The sequence below is a fragment of the Labeo rohita genome, chromosome 24 (assembly GCF_022985175.1).
Source record: "Labeo rohita strain BAU-BD-2019 chromosome 24, IGBB_LRoh.1.0, whole genome shotgun sequence".
Taxonomy (NCBI): Eukaryota; Metazoa; Chordata; class Actinopteri; order Cypriniformes; family Cyprinidae; genus Labeo; species Labeo rohita.
In genome coordinates this window covers 2,902,167-2,925,341 of record NC_066892.1, presented here as the reverse complement: position 1 = coordinate 2,925,341, position 23,175 = coordinate 2,902,167, and the positions used below count along the sequence as shown (strand labels likewise).

Below are 23,175 nucleotides of genomic sequence, written 5' to 3'. Positions count from 1 at the left end.
AAATGAGACATTGTTGAGATCTGATCTGAAACAGATTTTTATTTATGTATCTATTTTTTGTTTATTTTTAGCAGAATAGGAATGCATTTATTTATGTATGTTTATATTTATTTATTTACTTCTAGCACAATAGAAAATTTTTTTTTTATGTATTCTTTTTTTTAATAGACTAAAAGCATATACTGTATGTTTCTGGATATTGGCAGCCAATTCTCAGTGTTATATTAGTTTTATTTTTATACTATTATAGTGTTTACAATTATTTTGAATTAGCGTTTATTTTATTTATTTATTTTTTAATTTTAGTTTAAATTTTAGTAATTTTGTTTTGTGCTTTTGTCTTTATTAATAACTGTTTTCAAAATTCATACTTATTTAAACTTTAGTTTTAGTTATTTCAGCACTTCAGCTTCAACTTTTTAATATTTTTGTATTATTTTTTTTCTTTGATTAAAAACAAAATACTACCATATTAAATGCTGTACAATTTAAATAATATGCCATTTTCACATTACAATAAAGTTTTTTTTTTTTTTTTTTTTTACATCACAGCAATAAGGCTTTGTATCTTAAAATCAAGGCAATATTCAAGTTTTAAGTTTACATTTTTCATCTAATATTTGTATTTGTATTTTTTTTTTTTAGCACAATAATCTTTGTTTTAATAGAATAAAGCATATATGGGGTGGAAATTTTCAGTCAATTCTCAGTGTTATATTAGTTTTATTTATACACTTATAGTATTTAAAGTTATTTTGAATGAGTTTTTTACATTTTAGTTTAAATTTTAGTAATTTTGTTTTATGCTTTGCTGTTCTTAATTATTTTAAAATTTCTATTTCTGTATTAATATATGTTTTAATAGAATAAAGCATATATGTGCCTGGAAATTTTCATATTAGTTTTATTTATACACTACATAGTATTTACAGTTATTTTGAATTAGTTTTTTATTTTATTGTAGTTTAGTTTAGTTTCAATTTTAGTAATTTTGTTTTGTGCTTTTGTCATTATTATTTATTGTTTCATTGTTTAATTAATTCATTTAATTCATACTTATTTAAACTTTACTTCTAGTGATTTCAGCACGTCAGCTTCAACTGAAAAATGTCAGTTTTTGTTTTAAGTTTGTTTTTTTCTTTAATTGAAAAATTAAAATACTACCATATTAAATACTGTACAGTTTAAATATGTAATTTTTCACATTACAATAATGTTTTTTTGTTCTTGCATTACAGCAATAAGGCTTTGTATCTAAAATTCAAGGCAATATTTCAAAATGTTCAAGTTTTTTAAGTTTACATTTTTCATCTAATATTAGTTTTTTATTTCATTTCAGCTTTATTTCAATTAATGAAAATGATTTTTAGCTTTAAGTTTTATTTAACAATTACAAATGTGCCAGTTTTGGCATTTTAAAGTCTGTGCTCTGTAAGAACATATAACAAGTGAAAAATGTAGGTCAGGATTTGATTTTCTCCACTGATTTAATAGGATCATGAAAACATGGCAGGTGGAGGCAGGTGGAGAAGTTGGTAAAACATTGATGGCAACCAAAGAGGGAAACTGTTTCAGAGGCAGAACAAGTAATTTTGATTAAAGACTACGAAGACAGGCGTTCGTTTTTTTCTTTTTTAATTTAGAATAACAGACACTAATAAGATCAGGAACGTATTAAAAAGAAATGGTCACTTTTCTGCTTTTATTAGTGAATATTAGTTAAATCACATTTTCTTTATTACTTCAAATTTAATTGAAGTCCACAACATGGTCTTTATAATGTAATCTTTTAATGTCATAAATGGCAACATTCGTCAGTTTTGCATCGCTAGTGCGTTTATTAGATGAATAGTTTAACTGAGCTTGACTAATGATGGGAAAACCATATGCAGTGTTTAATATTTGATCAATAGTATATTTACTGCCGCAGACCTCAATCAAACGCTCTGCAGCTGCTGTTCACATCTGCACTGTGACTTTCCATCGTTTCAGTAGTTTTTGGGATGTTTTGTAGTGAGATTAGTGTATCTGGACTTTATAAAATGCAGAACATCTTCTGTTTGCGCTGTAGCTTTGATTTACTCCAGTGTTTTGGATGGTAATCGCGTTGCATAACTCGACGCCTGTTCGGATCACAGACAGACGCCGTCACATTCTGCTGTAGAATTTCCTCATGCAGTTTGGAATTCGCTGCTCCGCCGTTGCCAGACATTCACACACGAGCGCAGCCAAATCTCCACATGCTGTTACACTCCATCTTGCACGCTTGAAAATTAATGTTTTTAATATTACTGTAACCCTACAGACAGATCCAAATATGTTCATGTAATGCATGCAAACTTTACATAGTGATTAAGACAAAATGTTTCAGTTGCTTTGAGATGCATTGAAACTACTTTATTTCATGCATCAAGTATAGTTATGTAATATAAATAAATAGATAAATAACAAATGCATTAATAGAATCTCAAAAATACATAACCACACACATGCATACAGTGCAAAACATTATGCAGTTGATCATTTTATTTTTATTATTGAGTTTATTTCAGTAATGCATGCATTTTAGTGAATGGGACAGTGATTGATTATTGATCCGTTATTGCTTCTGATTGTTTGTGTTCCAGGTCTTTGGAGAGACGGCTACAAAGGCCTCTCTTGGCCAAATCCAGAACATTACCCAGCATCCCTCAGTCCCCTGCCGCCGTCCGCGTGCAGCAGTCGGAGAACATTTGTGAACGTCAACAGCGTCCGCGTGTTCCCTCCAGTCCTGGTGGTCTTGAAGCGTGTACGCTGCCTCCCGCAGGTACTGCGTCTGTGTTTGTTTATTTGTGTTTATGCACAGTGATAATATAGCAAAATATATTTTATTGAACTTCCATTTTTGTGATTTTGATGTGAACTAGATAAAAAGTGAAGTGGCAACCAAAAACAAAAACAAACTAACAAAAAGAACAAAGCTCTTGTTCTTGGGTGAATCTCATTAAAACATGTTCACATTTCACTCATATGGAAATTATTTATATATTATTTATTTATTTTCCACAAATAAAATTATAATTTCTTTTTTTTTTCCCCAATATTTTAATTTCCCTCAAAACTGTTTGCCCAGTAGTTTTTTTTTGTGTGTGGTTTTTTATATTATAAAATAATTCTTCTGTATTATAAAATTCTGTAAAATTATTCTAATTATTATCTTTATTCTCTCAATTACTGTAATGTATTTTTGTTTTAATTAAATATACATAAATTAAAGGTAGTAAAATTGCAGAAACTTTAGAATTGGTTTCATGTTTATTTCTTTACTTTTTATTTAGGTTTTTCTTTGGAAGTAACTTTTATTTATATATTTTCAGTTTTCATATTTGTAATAATTTTGTTATTTGCATTTGTAGTTTGTATAATTTTTTAAATATTTATATTTACCTTTCATGTGTTTTCTATTTCAGTTTTAGTAATTTTACTTCAACTTGTACTTACTCATTTCAGTCAGTTGCTAAAATAATAATTACATTTTTTTTAATTAGAATTTTTATTTAATAATTTTAATAAATATAAATAATTTTATTTTAGTGCTGGACAATGATTAATTGCAATTAATCGCATCCAAAATAAATGTTTTTGTGTATGTTATACATGTGTGTGTATTGTGTATATTTATTATGTATACATAAATCCACACACATGCATTTATATGATTAAGAAAAATAGTTATGTAAATATGTAAATATTTTCAAAATATATGCTGTATGTTTATATATATACTTAATAAATATACACAGTATACACACATATATTATATAAAAAAACTTTACTTTGAATGCGATTTTCATTTGTTTTTTAATATTTGTATTTACCTTTTATGTGTTTTCTATTACTATTTTAGTAATTTTACTTCAATTTATACTTATTTATTTCAGTCAGTTGCCAAAATAACATTTAAAATTTTTTAGTAGAATTTGTTTTTTAATTTAAATAAATATAAATCATTTTATTTTATAATTTTATTGCATCCAAAATAAAAGTTTTTGTGTACGTAATACATGTGTGCGTACTGTGTATATTTATGTACATATAATACACACACACACACATGTATATATTTAAGAAAAATGTGTTATGTTTATATATTTAATATATTTATATATAATATAAATTGTATGAATATAAATATATCCATGTAAATATTTTCAAAATATTTACTGTATGTATTTTCTTTATATATATATATATATATATATATACACTTAATAAATACACACAGTACACACACGTATATAATACAATTTTCTAAATATATACTGTATGTATGTGTCTTTAAATATATATGGATAATAAATATACACAGTACACACACATATATTATATAAACAAAAACTTTTATTTTGGATGCGATTATTCGGGATTAATCTTTTAAACAGCACTATTTTATTTCAGTTATCAATGCAAGCTCTTATCGGTCCAAAAATAGGCTTTATTTTAATCATGCAAAATATATAATTTCTTTCTATTGACTTTTTACAATGCAGCATGCTTTGTGAAATTCTTCTGGCTTTCAGCGTTTGAATGCACAAGATGCTCTTCAGTCGCTCTATTGAGCAAAAATAATAAATGTGATTAAAAAACATGAGTGAGCGAGCGAGAAAGAGAGAGAATTGATAGAACTGGCAGTGTAGTTGTGAATGGACGACGTCTGGAACGTGAAGCTTCCACGCGGCACATTCCATTCACAACGTGTGTGAGCTTTACACCATGTGCGATTGTTTAGCGGGTTCGCCGTCTGCGTACTCCATATTTACTTCAGCCTGCACCGCTCGCCCAAATCCCCCCTCTCTCGCTCTCTCTCTTTCTCACGCTTTTCTCCTCGATTCTCACAGCTGAGCTGCTCTTGTGTAAAGCTTCTGTGAAGGATTTTTTCACTGTCTCTCAAATGTTAAACCTAAAGTCTTTGGCTTCCTCCCCATTCTAGTTGCTTAGCAACTGTCATCGCCAACAGCGGAGCGTGGTGCCGTTTCAGCACACACACCGAATCCCAGCCGTCTCCCTCAGCGTGTTTGACGTGCTCATTATGCTGGGATCATGCCAAATGAGGGCCATAATATCGGGTAGAAACTCTGACCCAGATTTGACTGACTCAAGTCTAATAAACACGAATAACTCTGTTCCAGCGGCCTGACAGCTCCCTAATGTCCTCATCTGAGAGTCTACGCCGCGGTTACTGATCTAGCCGGCTGCCTGGGAATATCCGGCAGCGGAATAAGGTTAAATATGCCGTGTGTGATATTTCACTGATGTGTGATCAGAATCGTACCCGTCTGTCCGTCCTCAGGCGACATGTGGCGGCTGGAAGATGAAAATGAGGCCGACGTGGCTCCGGGTGCCGGCGACCCGAGGCTGCGCTCTCAGTCGCCGTTCTCGCATTTCCGGCGGCGGGCCGCGTATCTGAGGAAAAGCATCTCGGCTGACGATCACCTGGGAGAGTCGGAGTTTGAACCCGCCCAGCCGGAGGGGAGGAGCTTCGCCGATCCAAAAGTCAAACTGAAGAGGAAGTTTGTGAGTAGTTCTAAAGAAACTTAGTTTCCTTAAAGGGACGGTTCACCCAGAAATGATGTGGTCATTGTTTACTCAACCTATATGTGGCTATTTGTTTCTATAGAACCTTAAAATAGTTCTTCACTGATGTACCCAGAAGTCATTTTTATGTGAACTGGTGCAAGAGCTTGGTTTTGAGACTTGGATTAATTCAGTTTTTTTTTTTTATATTTTGAAGAGATTTTTTATTTTTTTTGCCATATTATTCGATCAAAAAATACACAAAAATGTAACATATTTTTACTATTTAAAATAGATGCTTTCTTTTTAAATATATTTTTAAAATGTAATTTATTCCTGTAATCAAAGCTGAATTTTCAGCATCATTACTCCAGTTTTCAGTGTCAAATGATCCTTTAGAAATCATTCTAATGTGCTTTGAATACATTTTATTTGCTCGACCTCATGTTGTTCAAAATGTGGGTATTTATTTCTATGGAACCAAAAAATTTTCCTCTGCTGAAGTGCTCAAAAGTTATTTTGAACAATGACATTTGAGACTTGGATTAATTAAGGTTTTTTGAAATAGTTTTGAAATATTTTTTGTAAAAAAATTTACAACATTTTTTGCCTTCTTTGCTCACCATGGATGCATTTTTTTTTTCAATTAAAAATACACAAAAATTGTAAAATATTATTACTATTTATAATAACTCTTTCCTTTTAAAAATATTTTAAAATGTAATTTATTCCTGTGATCAAAGCTGAATTTTCAGCTTCATTACTGAATTTTCAGCTTCATCAGCTTCATTAGCTGAATTTTCAGCTTCATTACTCAGTTTTCAGTTTCAACTGATCCTTTTCAGAAATCGTTCTAATATGCTTTGAATACATTTTATTTGCTCGACCTCATGTTGTTCAAAATGTGGGAATCTGTATCTGTGGAACAGTAAACTTTTCCACTGCTGAAGTGCTCAAAAGTTATTTTGAGTAAATTATATTTGAGACTTGGATTAATTAAGGTTTTTAAAAATATGTTTGAAAGATTTTTCTTGTCTTTTTTGCTCACCATGGATGCATTTTTTTCAATCAAAAAATACGCAAAAATTGTACAATATTATTACTATTTAAAGTAACTCTTTCTTTTTTAATATATTTAAAAATGTAATTTATTCCTGTGATCAGAGCTGAATTTTCAACATTATTACTCCAGTCTTCAGTGTCAAATGATTCTTTAGAAATCATTCTAATATGCTGATTCACTGCTCAAGAAATATTTCTTATTAATGTTGAATACGTTTTATTTACTCAACCTCATGTTGTTCAAAATCTCTATGTGGTTATTTATTTCTGTGAAACCATTAAATTTTACTCTGCTGAAGTGCTGAAGTGTTATTTTAAGCAAATTATATTTGAGACTTGGATTAATTAAGCTTTTTTTTTTTTTATATTTTTGTTATTTTGTTATTTTTATTTTTTTTTTGCTCACTGTGGATGCATTTATTCAATTAAAAATACACAGAAATGTAAAATATTATTACTATTTAAAATAACTCTTTCTTTTTGAATATATTTTAAAATTGAATTTATTCATGTGATCAAAGCTGAATTTTCAGCATCATTCAGAAATTATTCTAATATGCTGATTCGCTGCTGAAGAAATATCTCTTGTTAATGTTGAATACATTTTTTGCTGTTTAATATTTTTGTGGAAACTGTGATATGCCACTTCATACATTTAGGGTAAGTAAAAAAATACTTTTATTCATCAAGGACACATTAAATTGATCAAAAGTGGCAGTAAAGATATTTATTGACAAAGTATTTCTGTTTCAAATAAATGCAGTTCTTTTGACTTTCTATTCATCAAAGAATCCTAAAAGAATGAGCAGGGCTTCCACAAATGTATTACGTGGCAAAAAATATTTTCAGCATTGATAATAATAATAACCAGCAGCAAATTAGCATATTAGAATGATTTCTGAAGGATCATGTGACACTGAAGACTGAAGTAATGATGCTGAAAATTCAGCTTTGCATCGCAGGAATAAATTACATTTTACAATATATTCAAATAGAAAACAGTTATTTTAAGTTGTAATAATATTTCACATTTTTACTGCATCAAATAAATGGTGAGCAGAAGAGACTTTCTTCAAAAATGGTATTTAAAGTAAAAACAGAATTTTCATTTTTGGGTGAAGTAATTCCCTTAAAGTGGGCTTTCAGAATTCACACAGAGGGTTTTGTATTAATATTTAATGTAGTGTGTATAATAGCATGAAAGTCGAACCCTCATTACCTGCCTGCGCCGTGTAATAGAGGCTCAGGTGTTCGAATGCAACCTGACATGCGGAGAGCCTTCAGAAAGCTGAAGACAAAACCAAACACTGTATGAGTTTCACTATCAGGATGGGCTCTTCTCTGGACCTAATGAGTCGCCTGTGTTTAGGGGTAAGACGTCTATCTGCATGGCTGGTTTATGAGATTAGACTCATTTTTTAGCAATATATTGAACGGAGCCTTTCAGTGAGATACGATAAATAAACTAGATAACTATAAGCTTCATTGCATGAGCATTATAGTCTTCACAAAAATGGTGATGCACAGGCTGTGGATAAAAACATCAATATGAAGTCAGACAGTAATTTTCTTGAAATGTATTGTTGCAAATGGTCAATTTGTTAAAAAAGCACTTTGATGGCTTTAGCAGCGAGGCTTTAAATGGGATGAATTTAGAGATGCAGCTTTTCTGAGATGGTTAGATTGTGTCGTGAGTTAAAACACTTGGTTTTTGAATGAATAGTCAGCTAGTTTACCGTTTCATCCCTTCTTATGTGTGTATTTTGTAAGCTCTTTTCTTTTCCGTGTAGTCTTTCATTTTCAGTGTAGGAGTGTCATGGTACAGTAAGCAGATTATTCTGTTTATGTTCTGTACTATATAGTTTAATAATTTTCACTACGCTGACACATTCAGAAATTGTTCCAGGATTGCAGAACGCTTTATTTTCAGGCAGCTTAGCTGTTACAGTGTTTGTACAAATAAACAGCGATTTTGGCCGCCTGCCGACAACCGCCGGCTTAAAGTCAGAGATTTGCTGGAGAAAATGGTTGGGAAAAGCTTTTTGCTGTGCATTAGGCACCCGTTTGAATGGCCTGCTGCTTACGGGTGATTGTACACACAGTCTGTGGACTTTTAGTGAACTACTTGTGCTCGATCTGTATGTGGAGATAAATGACAGCGGCGGGTCCATGAGGAGGATGTTTGAATAATTCATTGTGGATATTCATGGCAGGTATTTGTCATATATTAATCAGATGCTTTATTTAATGCACGGTGATGCAGTGAGGATGGGTTTTGCATTAAGTATGTGCTTCAAAGTTGTGTTTGCATGGGAACTAGAGGTAAGAAAGTCATGATAATTATTATGTTTAGAGGTGATTTATGACTCAACATGACTCAAGTACAATTCAGAAATGATACTTTACAGTTCAGTCATCATGTACCCGGGATGGACTAAAGAAAATGGATTTGTTTCTCACAAATACATGCCCAAGTCATATTTCACCCCAAAATTACAAGAAAAAAATATTTGAATACATTTTTTTTTAAATATAGTATTACTTTTTTAAATTTAATGTAAATTGTTGTCATTTTGGTAGGTGTTTATACAATTTCATTGGTTTTTGTTTGGCTTGTATTTGTAGTTTTCTATTTACCTTTATTTTTATTTCAGTTATTAATTTTATTAATGATTTTTTTTTATCAATTTCGATACTTCAACTTAAGCTTGTTTTATTTCAGTTAGTTGTCAAGACAACATTTCTGATTCTGATAATACATTTCTGATAATCATTTCTGATTATCTTCATCTAATTTGTCATTTTATTTAATATTTTAGCTTTATTTCAATTGATAAAAACTTTTAAAATGTTCATATTTCATTTCATTAACCTTTATTCTATTTTATTCTAATTAGATTAAAGATACAACATCACAACAAAAAAATTATGTAATGTATATATTAATATTTTTTATTTGCATGACAGTAATGACAATTTTTGGAGTAAATGTGCTTAATTGTGCTTAAAAATAATTTTGGGTGTGTGTATATATGTATCATATATATGATTTTATTTATGTTTTTATATAATATTTATTTAATTATTATTATTTATTATTTATTTATCAGGTTTAGTGAGATGATATAAGCTGAAATAATCCTTTCATAAGATGCATTTTTTTAATGATAATATTGGAATAATTCAGATTTCTTTTTTCTTTTTCCGGAGTAATGTTTGTATAATTTATTGGTTTTATGAGAGGGTGATTTCCTGAGGATTTAATGCAGGATTTTACCCTAAATTGTTGGTTTTCAGAGGTCAGTGAGCGTCTGTTTTAATGTGTAGTTGTGTAAGCAATGACGTTTTTTATCTAATTTGTAATTTAATTTTATATTTTAGCTTCATTTCAATTGATAAAAGCTTTTTAATATATTTATATTTAATTTACAAAAACAACACTGCATCAACAACATATTTTTTTGTTATTTTTATAGATTCCTTTATTTTATTTTATTTTAATTAGATTATTCTATATTCTATATAGATAAAACTTAGTATTCATTTTAATAAATAAATTTAAATCAGCATAAAGGTAAAAAAGTAAATACTTTACAGCATAATTATTTTGTTTGCATGAAAAAAAAATATTTTTATATATTTATTGCTATATATATATATATATATATATGTATATATGTATATACATATATACATATATATATATATATATATATATATATATATATATATATATGTATATATATATATATATATATATATATATATATATATAATTTTACAAAAACAACACTGCATCAAAAACAGATTGTTTTGTTATTTTTATAGCTTCCTTTATTCTACTTTATTCTATTATTTTTTATTATATGTAGCTATTAATATATATATATATATATATATATATATATATAATTGATAATTGATTTTTATTTATTTATTTTTTAAATATGACCTGGTTTTATCAGGTTCTTATCAGGTTTAGTGAGATTGTCTATAAAAAGGTTTATCATACTAAAATTATTTACATAAACAATTTGAATATAGGCTGAATTAATCTTATCGTAAGATGCCTTTTCTTAGGACAATATTGGAATAATACATTTTTTTTTTTTTGGTTTGTTTTTCCAGAGTAATCTTTGTAGAATCAGTTTTATGAGAGAGTACTTAGTACATTTAATGCAGGATTTTACCCTGAATTGTTGACTTTCAGAGGTCAGTGAGCATCTGTTTTAACATGTAGTTGTGTAAGCAGATCTCTAGATGGCAGTGCTGAATAGGCACAAACTCTCTCTGTCAGTCTGTGTCTCTAAATACTGAACCGAACTCAAGATCGTCACACAGCTTCATTAAGAGCATAAACACATACTGAACATTTACAGAAACTGCGAATGCACAGAAGACGAGCGTCGCTAATAAGAGAAGAAAGAAAAATCTAGAAGAAATGGTGACGTTTAGCGAGTGTCACCTCTTTTGTTTGTGCTGTTTTCTTTGAATCCGCACACACACACTTGAGAGGCGAAAGGCTGGACATTTTTTCCTCGCAGCAGTGGTTGCTGTTGGTTACGTGGTGAAACGGCGGCCATTAAGGCTCATTATGTATTTAGATGTGGGGCGTCGCTCCCAAACTCATCCTCACACTCTTCCCTCTGAAGTTTGTCCTTCTTTTCTTTTCCTTTTCACTCTGTCTGCGTTTTATCTGACGGAAAGCTAGTAAAACAGTTTAGTTATTGCTCTTAGTTAACCAATAGCTGCAGGTTGGGCTTAGTGTGTTTGTAAACTCTCCATTAAAGGGATGTTTGTATTAGTCTGAAGATGAATGAAATGCATGTTTGGTTGGACGTTTGTGCATGTGTGAATGCGAATAAATTATTTGAATTGGATAAACGGAACCATCGCTCTGTCTTTATCGAATCAGTTCAGTCCCATGGGAACTTGTGTTCAGACTAACAGCTAAAATCAACAAATATGTTTCATTTCAAACGTGCAGAAAACATCAGCCAGAACCCGACATCTGACTCACACATTTTTACCAAAAATACGAGATGAAAGAGCATTCGAGTGTTTGTGAATGGGGGATGGGATCTGCATTATGCAAACACAAAAGAGAGAGATGCTCTGCAGGATTGAATTAGGAAATATGAGAAATCCAAACGTTGACTTCATTTTTGGATATTGATTTAATTCGATTACTCGTTTGTGTTCAGCGTTTGCGTCTTCCTGCAGCCTTTTTCATGAGAGGCCGTAAACAACCGTCCTAGCAACCATTTAACAACGTTGTAACAACCACATAGCAACACCGTTGCAGTTTTTGTTGGCAAGTAACACTTAGATTCTTTTTCGGAAAATTGATGAGGGATTTACTTTGAAGCATTTTTTACTCAAATTGCTGGCAAATTTCACATCACAATGATTAGAGATGTGTGACTGTCATTAAATCATGTCTTTCAAGGGCTTTACAAATTACACTTGAAGGATTTAGTTCACCTAAAAATCACTCTCTCATGTTGTTCCAATCCTGATTTACTTTCTCCAGTGAAACAAAATAGGAAAAAAGTAAGAAGTTGTGTTGGTTGCTGTTGCGTACAAGCTTCAAAATCAAAACCATCATTAAAGTTCATTTGATTCATGTGCTGTATTTCAAGTCTTCCAAAGACACTTTTATGTGAAACTTAAGTTGTTATTCACTGATATAACTCTTCTACAGATGTTCATGAGTTCTTAAAGGAGAACTCACCCCCTTGTCTTTCAAGATGTTCATGTTTAAATGCAGCTTCAAAGGGCTCTAAATGATCCCAGCCGAGGAAGACGGGTCTTATCTAGTGAAACGATCTGTCATTTTTTTCGAAAAATAAAAATTTGTATACTTTTTAAGCACAAAAGCTTGTGTAGCACAGGCTCTGGGATGCGCATTTACAATGCTACGAATTAGTGATGGGTCGTTCTTGAACGATTCTTTCATTTTGAACGAATCTTCAGTGTGACTCAGGAAGAACGAGTCGTCTCGGGGAGTGATTCGTTCAGTCGTGCGTGCGCAACATCCTATTAAGTTCTGTACTGGAAATAGTTCACCTGTTTCGAGTCTTCGGGTTTTTCGAGTCGTTCGTTCATCTTATGGGGCTGTCATGTGATGAACGAACGACTCAAACCCAAAAACTTGTCAGATAAGAGGTGAGGTGAGCTAATCATAGACTAAAGACCCAGGTAAACAATGAATGAATCTTTTCTGTTTCTTATAGCATTATAGTTTTGTCTTGTTTGTAGTGTGATCAACATTTGTGTAAGCAGTAGATGTGTTAGGGAAGTAACATGTAACATTTGAATTATATTTTGCTAAATGAATGAAATGATTTGAAAAAAGATTAGTTCATTTTGCTGAACGAGACTCAAAGGTCAGAGTCGGTAAAATGATCCGAACTTCCCATCACTACTACGAATCTAAGTTCATTGTCTGTGTACTCCGGCTCAAAAAGGTAGAGTATGGCAAAAAACTCCATCTTATTTTCTCCTACAACTTCAGAATCGTCCGACATCGTTGTACCTTTGTAAACAGCGTTTGACTTACTTGCACTTTCTTAGTCTTTGTGCGTTCATTTTGTAAACACTGGGTCTGTAGATCCGCCTCTGTTCGGCGTGATCTTTCGACACGATTCAATAGTACGTGAACGTGCATCCCAGAACAGTTTAGAGCCCGGGGCAACAATTAAGTCCATTATATGAAGAAAAATCCTGAAATGTTTTCAAAAAACCATAATTTCTTTACGACTGAAGATAGAAAGACATGAACATCTTGGATGACAAGGGGTGAGTAAATTATTTGTGAATTGTTGTTCTAGAAGTGAACTTCTCCTTTAATTATTGTTATCTAAAAATTCCCCCCCCCCCAAAAAAAATTGAGACTTAAATTTTGGTTTGTTTCTCAAGCAAAGCACCCATTTTTGAAGCTTTTTGAAGCATTCCTTGTAATTGCCTTGAAAACAGCGACCAGCGCAGCCTTTGGAATTCCTTCTTTTGTGTTTGAAGGAAGAAAGAAAGTCAGATGGGTTTGGAAAGACCTGATGACAGAATTTTAATTTAGTGAACTGTTGCTTTAATCCTGGGTTGTCATATTTTTAAAGTCTTATAGGGCATGATGTTTTATTTGAATTGCGAGGAGTCTTGTTGTAGCTGAGCGTCTGCAGTTGTAGTGTGTTGACGTATGGCTGTGTACATTTACTGTGAGCTGCTTTATTCATCAGTCTTAAATAATACGGCTGCACGTACTGATTGATTTTTATTGCTCTTCGGTTAGTGTGCTCGCGGAGAAGTGTTTGGGGTTTGTTGTTGCAGCGGCTGCGCAGGTGGACAGCTGATTCGGCTGCTGTATTTCTGCTGTCAAATTAACGATTCCATGTTAAGTATGGCTTTGCGAGCTTGCCGTTTTTTGTACATGCTTGATGTGTTTTCTTCGTTACTGTGGCTGTACCTGGCCTCATTACTCATTTTCAAATGTCTGTGTCATTAAACCAGATTTTGTTATTATTCAGAAAGTGAACTATAAACATGTTGACTTGAGCTAACATTTTCCATCCAAAGTAGTGGACCTGAAAGAAACATACCATAGAAGGAAATATTGTTACGCTAATGCACTTGTGGCAACACAGTGCATTGTTCAAACCCATTTCACAATGTATTTCCACTATAATTAGGATAGCAAATTTTAAACATTTTGTTAAATATATAAATTAATAATTATTTTTTAAATGTATAGTGTGTGTATATATATATATATATATATATATATATATAATTCCCACAAAAAAAATCAACGAATTTATTTAAGAGATAAATGTAAATACACTGGAATATTTCTGGAAAAAAGAAATAAAAAAATAATTAATTGGAGCCGCTTTTCATTAAAATGCAAAACACAGTATTTGTTAAAAATAAAATGGTAAAACTCAGTTATATGCACACAAACACATACATGCATTTTATACAAAAATTTTTATGTGTGTGTGTAATTTATTTAAATTAATAATATATACTTTTAACACACACACATCACTGTATGTAATACAAGATAATTATGTAATATTTAGATAAATATTATTATTATTATTATTATAGTTTTTTATTATATTTTATTATATATTATATATAAATGTATATGTTGAGGTGTATGTGTATGTATGTATGTGTAACATTATGTGTGTGTGTATATAATCTAAATAATCATAATTATTATTATTTTTATTATTATAATTTTGTTATAATTTTGATTGTTTTTATTATCATTTTTATTTATTTATTTTTTGTTTAATATTATTATATTTTATTATATATTGTATATATAAATGTATATGTTGATGTATGTGTAACATTATGTATGTACATATACGTATGTAATGTAAATAATAATAATATATATTTTTTTATTATTATCATTTTATTTTATATTTTTTTATTCTTATTCATATTTATTTATTTATTTTTTGTACATTTGCAACGTTTTCGTTTAATATTACCATGGCATTACATGATAAAAATCCTTCCAAAAACTTGTAAACACTGCTTTTGTTCTCTTTTGAAAATTGTGCAAATGCAATTAAAAAAAACAAACAAATAGGAAGGCGATGGGAATATGTCTATCTCCCCTGTGCCTTTAAATAAGTTTCCCTTGCTTTAGTTTACTTTAGTGTTCCAAACACAAAATTGTGAAAATAGTCAGTGTTGCCAAGTCTGTGTTTTCCTGCAAAATTGAATTGGGCTGCTTTAACACTGTTGCCACGGGCTGTTTTTAATATCTGCGGGTTAAAGCGACCCTAATAACGTGATATTTAGCCTCTGGAAACGCAATTGCACAGGTTTTGAATAGGAATTGTGAAAACCTGGCAACCCTGAAAATAGTTGCATCATAAGTCTGATTTGAAAAATGCATGAAATTGCACTTGTGTCGTTTGATGCATCTGTGTTCTTCTGTAAAGCATGTTTCGGGCCTCATAAAATCACTTGCTGATTGTGTTGTTGTTGTTTTGCGTTTGCGGCGTTTCGCAGTATTTTCGTGCACAGCGTGCACTGACAAACAGCAGGTTAGCGTGGAATAAATCGCCAAGTTCCATTGAAATTGAGTGACTTGTGGTTGCTCTATCGCTCCAGATCTCTTTGAGTGTGAACGCCCCTTTAAGGTGGACTGATTCAGTGGATTCCTCTCGGTTGAAGTGGGCGGATTTATTACAGCTTGTTTACAGCCTGTTTTTTTTGCTTTTGCCTTCATGGTCTGCAGCCTTCTGTCAGAGACTCCATTTTGTTTTTAATAAACTGACACTTATTGGTTGTTCAACGTGAAGAGTGTATAAATATATACGTGTATGTGTGTGTGTGGACTGGCTGTCTCCCAGCCGTACACCCAGAGAATGCAGCCCTTCATATGCTTACAAACAGTCCTTGGAAATCCTACTTACACAGAGCGCTACTACAAGAAGAGGAGTGTGTGTGTGTGTGTGTGTGTGTTTATAAATATGTGTCTGTGTCTTTGAATCTGTCTACTCCATCACACACACACACTACATGCTCTGTGCCATGCACATTTCAGAGCAGCATGTTTTGTAACCATGAGGACTCTGGGATTGGCTTGAGCTGCGTTTGTGGACTGATGTTTTGAATGATTAAACTGGAAATAAAACACATCGATGCAGCCAGTCAGCGTAAACACAAGTCAAAATCCAAATCCAAATCCAGAAGATTGTGTCATTAGATTAGCTTTGTGATTCCTCTTGTGTTGCAACTAAAGACAGAGATGTTTTAATAACATTCAAGTAGCAAAAACAGCACTGGAGCTGTTAAGTTCGATTAAGTTCTAACAGTTCAAACTGTCGGTTTCAGTTAAATGATTCAAAACTCTGAATCAGTGATTCATTTGCATCATCAATGTAGCTATGTTTCTAATATATAATATTGATTTGTTTCTCTTTCTATTTATATTTTGTTGTTTTTGTATTATAGCATTGTAGAAAAAATATATGAAAAATATCCATATTATACTTAATTATAAATGTAAGTAAAGTTTGCTGTTAAGAAAATAATATATATTTTTAACTAGATTTTTAAAAATATATTTATTACTTTTTTTTGCTTGGTTGAGATGTTGGTTTCTCTTAAAAAAAAAAAGAACCTTTCAGAGCAAAAAACATAAATCTTGAGATGCATAATGAATATCAAAACAGACTAAGAAATATTTGCAAACTTTAGCTACATTACTTGATGCCATATTAAATGTCAGTGTTTAAAATATCTGAAAAATACTGAATATACGTACAAAATATTTGCTTATTTATATTGCATTTCATGTTCTTTACTGCAATCTGGTTTGTTTAATTGATTGTTCTAATATGAAATGTTTGTAAAAGGGTGTTTTATTATTATTATTACTTATACTTAAAAAAATAGTGCAACAACATATACATTAAACATCTGTACCATCAGTATTTAGATATGTATATTACATTCAATTTTTTTTTATTTTGTGATTTTAGAAATTAGTTTAAAAATATATACATATATACATACTAATATGCAAATTAAATATCTGAGCCATCAGTATTACATAATAAATAATAATAATAAAATAATAAATAAAAATAAAATAATAAAATAATAATAAAAAACATAAATTTGTTTTTGTTTATTTAGTGCTTATTATTATTTTTTTATTTTTTTATTTATTTTTTACACTGTTTTTCAAGATTTGGTTATGATTTCTGAAATGTCTACTACTACTACTACTACTACTACTATTTTTGCACAAAAATGTATAAAAAGTATAAAAATGTATAAATGTATAAAAAATATATTTAAAAACAAAGTCTGTAAAAAAAAATATGCGATATTATATATGAGGCTGAAAAAATTTATATATTTCAAATAATTTTTAAATAATACATGAAAAATGTAATATACATATTAAATCTGTAACATCAATATTTATGTTACATATTCTTTGTGTTCATTTAGTGAACTATTTATTTACTTTATTTATTTTTATATAAAGTATAAAGAATATTACAAGTATGAAGTATATTCTGTAATGTTTTTCATTTTCAAAAATTGTTTTTTTTATTTTTTGTGCATTCCAGTTAAATCAAACTGCAGTTGGGTTAATTAGATAAAAACTAACTAAAAATGCTGCTGACTAACACAATAAAACACTATAAAACCTGAGAACATAATAAAAATAATGTTTTTTTGCAAATAAACTCTTCATTTACAGTCTATTTAAACATTTTACGGGTCTGTTGAAATCCTCTGAAATGTCTTAATAAAATATTTCTTATTAATATTATTTTATTTTTGGTGGAAAAATGTAAATCTTAATATGTTATAAATATCTTATCAAGGCTAAAAAGTAGGTTACTCGTTTCCATATTAAATCTCAACAGTCTACTTCCTCTTACATCTCCGGGCCTGTATTATAATTGGGGCGTATCATAGACTTTTCCGTTTTTATTTCCGTCTGCCGGTCTTATTCTTCCAGCTTTCATGGGTTGAACATCACTGAAGATGTTTTTCAAGGCTTTCTCATTCCTGTCACGTTCCCAGACGAGACTGAAGGAACTTTGACACCATCAGAGACGCAGACGCTCTTCAAAGATCTTCCAGAGAGCAAAGAGATAACAGACTCTGGAAGAAAGACGGACATTAACTGGGCAAAACAGAAGGTTTTCAAAGAACGTTTTCACAGTTGTCATGTATTTCATCATTCGTTTCGGTACGAAGGCTAACTTGAACTTCATTTGGGTGTCAAGCTTGCGTCCATCTGATTAGATTTAATGAAGGAATCAAATCTGAAATCATAAGCTATAGTTAAATATTTCAATAGACTTTCAGTTGAGCTCAGTTTCAAAGTAATGTGATCCAGCAGGCTTTGTGTATTAAACAAAATGGATTTCCTACTCGTGCAAACCTCAAAAAACAAACAGCCTAAACATTGAATCTACTTAAAGATGATCTTAACATGCACATGCATCTCGTTTCAGTGTTTTATCGTCGTCCTTCTTTTAGGCTGTTGTCATGACAACCCCAGCTATCGAATAAATGAAATATGAAATATCAGACACAGTGTACGTACACATGTGTGCACACGTTTCTCGCATGTAATCGTGAGCGCGCTCTTATGAGCTGTCTGCCTTTGAGCGTTTGTAAATATAATGCAGATGTGAGTAATTATAGCATTGCTTGAAATCTTTGTATATAGTGAATCACTGGTTATGTCACATAAACCCTCTTGGGCTCCGAACGCATGCTTTACCGCTTACCAAATTCACATCGATTTCTGATTCTACTCATATTGCGATTTGAGTTGCTTTGTCTGCCAATTGCTGTTTTTATTTATGCATTGGCTGGTATTGGGAGGTGATCATATCAGGGCTTACTATATGTTTTCCAAATCAAACGCTGTCGCTTTCTACCTGACGACAGGTGCTGGTACGTCTGAGATGGACAGAGAGAGGCTGAACTGGACTGTGTCCTCATGTCCCGCATGTCTCTGACACTGATAACACACACACACACACACACACACACACACACACGGTGTCCATGAATCACTCAGTGCAGCAGACAGACGGGCATTAGACAGCAGACAGCTCTCAGCACTGTCTGACACACAGATGAGTGTGTGTGTGTGTGAGACGTGCAGTAGTTGATTATAGACACTAACTGGTTGATATGGTTAGAATTATGTATGTGTATGTTTATAACTGTCACTTGCTCTTGTGCAAAATCATAATAAGACTGAGTTTGTAAATAGCAGTGAGTTTTATAAGTGAGTCTTAAGCCGTCTTCACTGCAAACCATCATCCAAATGTCAGTCTTTTTGTAACTGGATTATAGGATCCGAGCTTTGGATTTGAAGTCAGTGAAGTCAGTGTCAGAAAGTTTTTCATGGAAAAAGTACTTGTGTTTGTGTGTGTGTGTGTTTATTTATTTTTGTATTATAGAATACTTTTATAGAGGCTTTAAAAAAAATTACAAGGTTTCTGTGTTTGAAGTTAGTGTCAGAAACATTTTTCTTAAAATTGGACGAAATGTTTGTTTCTTTTTTTATTTATTTTCAGTTTCAGTTAAGTTTATGGCCTTTCTTTGCAAGTTGACACATGCTGTAGGAAAACATTTGTAGTCAGGTTCAGGTGCGTATTTAAAAAATAACATAAAATACTACAAAACTAATACTAAATATACAATAAGTTAAGAATGACTTTATGTATTTATTTATTTATTTTAAAATACATTTGATGATTTTGGCATGTTTTTGCATTTATTTCTGTTTTTCAGTCTTTCTAATGTGAAATTGGTGCTTTTCTTAATTTTGTGAAATGTTTGTTTGTTTTATTTTTTTATTACAAAATGCGTTTATAGGCGCATTTCAATCAGTATCAGAAACATTTTTCTTAAAAATTAATGAAATGTTTATTTATTTGAATGAAGTACATTTATTTGAACACTTATTTTTTAAATTAATAGGTTTTCTATATTTGTTTCTATGTTTGAAAGCAGTGAATTTTTTTCTAAAAAATTTATGAAATATTTATTTATTTAATTATATTATAACTATGAGCATTTTTTGGAACCTTTTTAAATTAGGTTTTCTGTGTTTGTTTCTATGTTTGAAACATCTTTCTAAAAAAATGTATGAAATATTGTATAAGTTTTTTTTTTTTTTTTCTGTTTTCCAATGTTTCCAAGTTTCAAATCGGTATCAGAAATATATTTCTTTAAAAAAAGAATGAATGTTTGTTTGTTTATTTGTTTGTTTATTTTTAAGTACATTTAAGGGAACATTTTTAAATTAAGAGGTTTTCTCTGTTTGTTTTCCAGTTTATATGATAAGCAGTGAAATATTTATTTATTTAATTGTTTATTTATTTATAAAATACATATATAGGAGCATTTTTAAAAAGAAAAAAAAACTTTTCAGAAGTTCTGTTTTCCAATGTTTCTATCTTTGTTTGTTTGTTTATTTATATATTTATTTTAAAGTACATTTATGGGACCATTTTTAAGTTTTAAGAAGTTCTTTCTATGTTTGTTTTCCAGTTTCTGTTAGGGCTGTCAAATGATTAATTGCGATTAATCGCATAAAAAATAAAAGTTTGACTTTGCCTAATAAATGTGTGTGTACTGTATGTATACATAAATGCACACAAATTAATGTATATATTTAAGAGAAATATGTTATGTACAAAATATTTTATTTATATATAATATAAATTATATAAATTATAATACATAAATATACTTGTAAATAATTCTTAAACATATACATGAATGTGTTTGTATTTATATATACATAATAATTACACACAGTACACACACATATATTAGGCAAACTCAAACTTTTATTCTGTATGCGATTAATCGCGATTAATCGTTTGACAGCCCTAGTATGAAAGCAGTGTCAGAAACATTTTTGTTTATTTATTTATTGTAAAGTACATTTATGGGAATATTTTAAAATTGGGTTTTTGAAGTTTTTCTATATTTGTTTTCCAGTTTTCCAGGCTATTTTCTATTTTTCCGGAATATATTTTAGAATGTAATATATTTTAATATATATAGAAAATACTATTACAGGTAAAGAAAACAGTAGTTCAGTGTGGTGACATTTTCCCCACTTAAATATCTGGGGCTTTTAGACACTACATCTGACATTTTCCCACCAAACTCAGTTCATTTTAACTAGACAGCGTGTGAACATCTGATCAAATGTCAGGCTGATTTAAACATTAATGTAAATGTAGTGATACACTATGTGTGTCAGTGTGTACGTCTCAATATGCGTGTATGAGTGTGTGAATCAGTGTGTGTGTGTTGGCATAATCCCGTTCAGGAAACAGGTATTCTGGGCTGCTGGCTTCTATTTATTCACACGGACACTCAAAGGCCGCCGTAAGCCTCCATTAAGACAGGAATGGAATGTATTGAGACCTGTCTGCACACACACACAAACACACACACAGACATGCGCTTGCAAATTTCCATGGAGCAGGTCCCTGCATTGGCGTGGGTGAAAGCTTCTCTGCTGCTAACTTTAGAGCGCTTAAATATTCCAGTATAAAAACACATTAGCGTGGACTACACAGATACACACCGCCATAGTAACACAAACACACACGTGTGCACACACCGACCTGCACGTGCATCGAACAAACATACATTTTCCCGTTAGAAGTGCTTTAATATTTCTCTGTTATCACACACACATACGCACACACAGGTGTGTGTCCATTCATAGACCGGGCTCTCGCCGTCTCAAATCCCTCAGATTCCAGGGTCTGATCCGGGTCTCAGCGGGACATTAAAGTTTTTTCCGCTCTGGAATTTTGGGGAAATTATATTCATGTTGTGCAGCGATAGCGTCAGCGTTCCGAGCGCTCCGATTGGCTGCCGTGAGAGCGATAGAGGGATGTGGAGCGAGTGGAAAGTTAGCAGCAGTGGACGGCTGGGAGATGAAAGGACGGCTAAAGCTGGGATGGAGGGGTTGACAGAGAGCTGCTGCAGGGAGAGAGTGAGAGAGAGAGGCCTGATATCTCTTTATCCCTGGCGTCTGGCGCGCGGCGCTTTGTTCTGGACGTGTGTCTGTGTGTGAGGAACGCCTCAATGGCACCACACCCCTGACATGATAAATAATACAACAGATTTATTGCAAATAATATAATATAACAGTAGGGATGTCCATTGGTTAAACAGTTTAATCAAACTAATTCTAACATGGTGATTTATTAATCAGATTAAACATATATCAGTGGCCATTTTACATATTAACATGCTTTTTGTGATTAGATTGTACAAATTAAATTTGTACATGTTTAATGCCATAAAACTGATTTAATGCAATTAATGCATTTAGTTATTTTGAGTAAATGCATTAATATTTAGGTGAAATTTCAATTTTAATAAATTAATTTTATACTTAATGTTTACATATACCAACTAATTATTAAAAAAATCACATATATCAATAGCCAACGAATTGCACCTCACCAGATTTCACCAATATGCCATAATTTGTTAAATTGACTTCATGCATTAATTTTTTGATTAATATATAGGTATTTCGATTTAAAAAAAAAGTTTTGATTACACTTTTCATTACACTACACTTATGACTACACTATTTAAATTTTAATAAAATAGTTTACATGTATAAACTAATTATTTAAATTAATCTCATACATCAAGAACCAATTAATTGTACCTCACATTTCACCAATATTCCATAATTTGTTAAATTGAGTAAATGCATGAATATTTAGATGACTATTTAAATAATAAAAAATAAATTTAAATAATATTTTTTAAATAATAAATAAGAATTTGTTTTAATAATATTTAGCTTCCTATAATACATTTTAAAATATCAAATATTTAAATTTTAATAAAATTGTTTGCATATTTATTTAGCCAGTCGATTATACCTGACCACATTTTGCCAATTTTAACATTATTAAATATGTCAGTGCCATAATTTAATTTGATTAAATGCATTACTATTTAGATGCATTAATATTTAGATGAAAGTGTTCT

The 23,175-nt window shown here is 30.9% G+C and overlaps 1 protein-coding gene across 2 annotated transcripts in view; it reads left to right on the top strand.

Annotated features, from left to right (window-relative positions):
• Nucleotides 1-23,175, top strand: part of LOC127155448 (ankyrin repeat and fibronectin type-III domain-containing protein 1) — a 94,106-nt gene that overhangs the window by 12,546 nt on the left and 58,385 nt on the right. For both annotated transcript variants that reach the window (XM_051097642.1, XM_051097641.1), the window contains 2 exons: nt 2,628-2,806; nt 5,330-5,553. In XM_051097642.1, the coding sequence (XP_050953599.1) occupies nt 2,628-2,806; nt 5,330-5,553 (403 nt within the window). The remainder of the gene's footprint in view (nt 1-2,627; nt 2,807-5,329; nt 5,554-23,175) is intronic.